Source organism: Otolemur garnettii, unplaced genomic scaffold, assembly GCF_000181295.1.
Source record: "Otolemur garnettii isolate 467f Iridium unplaced genomic scaffold, OtoGar3 scaffold00166, whole genome shotgun sequence".
In the NCBI taxonomy this organism is placed as follows: Eukaryota; Metazoa; Chordata; class Mammalia; order Primates; family Galagidae; genus Otolemur; species Otolemur garnettii.
Genome location: NW_003852561.1, coordinates 2,609,445 through 2,613,652, shown reverse-complemented (window position 1 = coordinate 2,613,652; position 4,208 = coordinate 2,609,445). Strand labels below are relative to the sequence as shown.

At 41.0% G+C, this 4,208-nt stretch overlaps 1 protein-coding gene across 1 annotated transcript in view; it reads left to right on the top strand.

Moving 5' to 3' along the window:
• The window catches only part of KLHL6 (kelch like family member 6), a 59,260-nt gene that overhangs the window by 43,970 nt on the left and 11,082 nt on the right, over positions 1–4,208 (top strand). Inside the window, exon 3 of the mRNA XM_003800097.3 lies at positions 633–1,082. Within this exon, the coding sequence (XP_003800145.1) occupies positions 633–1,082 (450 nt within the window). The remainder of the gene's footprint in view (positions 1–632; positions 1,083–4,208) is intronic.

Below are 4,208 nucleotides of genomic sequence, written 5' to 3'. Positions count from 1 at the left end.
GAGCCATAATAAGAAATATTCTTAAATATAACCACAACACCATGATAACACTTAAAATGAATAATTATTTCATATCACCAAATATTAATCATTGTACACATTTCTCCAACTTTGAAAATTTTTTTTATTTAAATTAGGGATTCAGATAAGGTCTGTACCCTGCAATGGTCATCTCTTAAAGCTCTTTTTATCTTTAGGTTGCCCCTCCCCTTCCTGATCTCCCTTTTTTCCCCCTTGTAATGTATTTGCTAAAGAAAGGAATCACTTGTTCTGTAGAGTTTCCCACAGTCTGGATTTTGCAGATTGGATTCCCATGATGTTGTTTAACTTGTTTCTCTTTTGCCCTGTATTTCCTATACAATGGGATTAAATCTGGAGGCTTGATCAGATTTCAGTGAGCAGATTTTTAAACTCAATATATTATGAATATTTCCCATGTCATTTAACCTCCTTCTACAATATGTTCTTGATAGAGATGTTAAGTATGTGCATATATTATTTATTTAGCTAGTCCTCTTTTATTGGACATTTAAGTTGTTTCTAATTTTTTACTACTACACACAACTCACCCCTAAACCTCCTTGTGGGCTAATCCTTTTTTGGCCTCATTTGCCACTTTTCTGTTCTGTTAGTTCCTGAGGATGGTGGATGCCTGCGCCAGCTTCCTCACTGAAGCCTTGAACCCGGAAAACTGTGTTGGAATACTGAGGCTGGCAGACACACACTCTCTGGACAGTCTAAAGAAGCAGGTTCAAAACTACATCATTCAAAATTTTGTGCAGATTCTGAACTCTGAGGAGTTCCTTGAACTTCCCGTGGACACTCTGTACTACATCTTGAAGAGTGATGACCTTTATGTGACTGAGGAGGCTCAGGTGTTTGAGACTGTGATGAGCTGGGTCCGACATAAACAGTCAGAACGACTCTGCTTGCTCCCCTATGTCCTCGAGAACGTGCGCTTACCGCTGCTGGACCCGTGGTACTTTGTGGACACAGTTGAAGCAGATCCTCTCATCAGGCAGTGCCCAGAGGTCTTCCCGCTGCTCCAGGAAGCCAGGATGTACCACCTTTCTGGCAATGAGGTGAGTCGGAGGTGAAACGTATTATATTTAACCAGTGGAGTAAGGAGTAAGCCAGGGACTCACAGAGATACAGGTGAAACTGATTCACAAGTCCTTAGGGGATTAGGTGCAAGATGCCACACTGCCCATAGCTTGAGTTAGGACTTCCAGAAGCCCTGATTCCTAATCTGTAAAATATGAATGATTCTACATTTTCAGACAGCTATTGAGAGGATTGGGTGAAATCAGCCAGCACCAGGCATGGCATGCCCTTCCTCTTCCCAGCTGTGTAAGGGCAGGAGGTTGATGGGGGTGGGGGTGGAGGAGGGGGATGTGTGGAATGCAACATAAACAGGAATGTGCCCTGTTTGGTCACTAGTCTACAGGGTGCTGTGCTTCCTAGCCCCTCTAGTGAACCTTGCATGTTTGAGATACCTTGCTTCAGACTCTTACCATTTCTTTCCTGAATTTCTAGAAATTCCTTAGGACTCATCCCCCTGCCTCCAGCCTGGCTTCCCTCCAATTTATTCAGCAGCTGGATGAGCTAAACCTCAAGTCTTGTCATCTTCCTCCTGGCTTACCTTCTTCACTGGCTCTCCACGGCTGTTGGGATAAAGCCCACATTTCCTGGCTCAGCCCTCAGCCTGGTCTCACATGGTTCACCTCCTCCCCCTTCTCTAGCATCACCTCCAACCTCCTTCTCCTGTGGTGATCCAAATGCACTGCTTGTAGTCCCCCAAAGCGGACGTGCCTGTTCAGCCTCCAGGCCACTGCGGGTATTGTTCAACTGCTTTTCTCCTCTTCTTTATCTAGTTAGCGTCTACTTGAAAACTGAATTCAAGTATGCTCTATGTTTATGCGGCACGTGGTACACTGCTCTATCACAGCACCACATGTTGCGTGGTAACTACTGAATTTATCACCTCTAAACATCTCTAGACTGGGAGCTTGTGATATCGTGAAATCTGTCTTATTGGACTTTTCATCTGCAGATCTTGAGACAGAGTCCCTGATTCATAGTAAATGAGTAATTGGTAAATGTTTGTTGAATGATTAAATGGGCACCAAGATGATGAATACAAATATTGTCTGGATCTACATGGTTCTCTTTGATAGTCCCCCCAAATTTTTTTCATTCAGAACTTTTTAAGTTCTTAGTGGAGGGGAATAAACCATCAAGAAGTAATGATACAGGGACATTTTGTTAATAGTTTGTACACATGAGTACTCATGCATATAAACCCACTATAAAATGGTTGTGGGATTAGCGATCAAGCCCTCTTCATTAGGCCATTGGTAGAAACATTATCTGTCTTTTTTTTTTTCTTTTTTGAGACAGAGTTTCTTTATGTTGCCCTCAGTAGAGTGCTGTGGCGTCTCAGCTCACAGCAACCTCCAACTCCTGGGCTTAGACAATTCTCTTACATCAGTCTCCCAAGTAGCTGGGACTACAGGCACCCGCCACAGCACCCAGCTATTTTTTGGTTATAGTTGTCATTGTTTGGCAGGCCCAGTCTGGCTTCGAACCCACCAGCTCTAGTGTATGTGGCTGGTGCCCTAGCCTCTGAGCTATAGGCACTGAGCCAATGTTATCTTGTCTTTACAGATGAGGTTTGTTATCTTTACATCCACTGTTCAATCATTCATTCCACAAACATATCCTTAAATGTTTGGTAGGCTTAGTCCTAAGGGCCTGGTGTTTTCCTTGTAAGAAGGTTTTTAACTACAACTTGTATTTTTTTAATATACATGACTATTCAGGTTATCTATTTCTTCTAGAATGAATTTAGGAAGTTTGTGTATTTCATATAAGTTGCTGAATTTATTGGCATGAAGTTGTTCACAGTATTCCTGTACTGTCCTTTTAAGGACTGTAGAATCCGTAGTGATGTTACATCTCTCATTCCAGATACTGGCAATTTGTGTCTCCCTTTTTTTCCTGGTCAGTCTGGTTAGAGGTTTATTAATTTTATAACTAGCTTCTGGTTTCATTTGATTTTCACTATTGTTTTTCTGTTCTCTATTTCATTTATTTACACTCTTAATTATTTTCATTCTTCTGCTTACTTTGGATTAAATATACTCTTCTTCTTCTCATTCCTTAAGCTGTAAATTGAGCTCATTGATTTGAGTCCTTTCTTTCTTTCTTTCTAATACAGGCTTTAGTGCCATAATTTCCCCCTAACAATTACTTCAATAGAATCTCATATGTTTAAATATGCTATACTTTTATTTTTTGCAAATAAATCCTGAATGCCAACTATATGCCAGATATAGCACCAGTTCCTACAAAAACAGTCTCTGCTTTACTAAACTTTTGGTCTATCTGAGAAGGTGGGACTTTAGCAAATGAAGGATGATGAGTAGATTGATGGGGTGGGCCAGGGAACCACATGAATCCTATCCCAAAATGGATATGTGGATGCCTGACAGACAGCTTAGCACTGGGTATCAGACCCTGCATACAATTTCAAACAGGTCTCAGTCTCTGTAACTGCTCTCAGTTCAGCCTGTAAAGTACAGAGTCTTGATCAACTATACTTCTAACATTTCAGCTATTTTTCTTTCTGCTTCCCTCAAAAGCAGGTGATAAAGACTTTCCTATACTATAAAATGTCCTTAGCTCGTCTTCTGCAAAATTGCTGCTATAAAAGTCTTCAGTGGACTGTCACATTTGTAAGGTGCCAGGGGTGGGATGGGGCAATATAAAACCTTGGCTGTAGGAGGAGAGAGAATTCTGTTATCTGGAAAATTCTCCAGTGGTGAGAACCTGGGTTTGGAGCCTGGCAAATCTGGGTTTCATTCTTGTTTGCAAAATTTATTGACAGTGTAAACCTTGGCAAGTTACTTAGCTACTCTGAGGCTCAGTCCTGACCTATAACATGGGGAAAATAGTACCTGTCAATAGGTGCAACTTTTTTGAGAATTAAATAAGACAATGAAAGTAATGTGCCTAGTACAGTGTCTGGTACCTGATAAGTGCCCACAAATGGGAGATTTTGCTAAACTCACTAAGTTCTTTTAAGGTTGTTCTATCCCTGGATTTTAAGGTTGTTCTATCCCCGGAAATCAAGCATTTTCTTTATCTGGGGCTAAAATCTCTTATCTCTCTTTTTGCTGTGTCCTTGGGTTTTTTTTTTTTTTTTT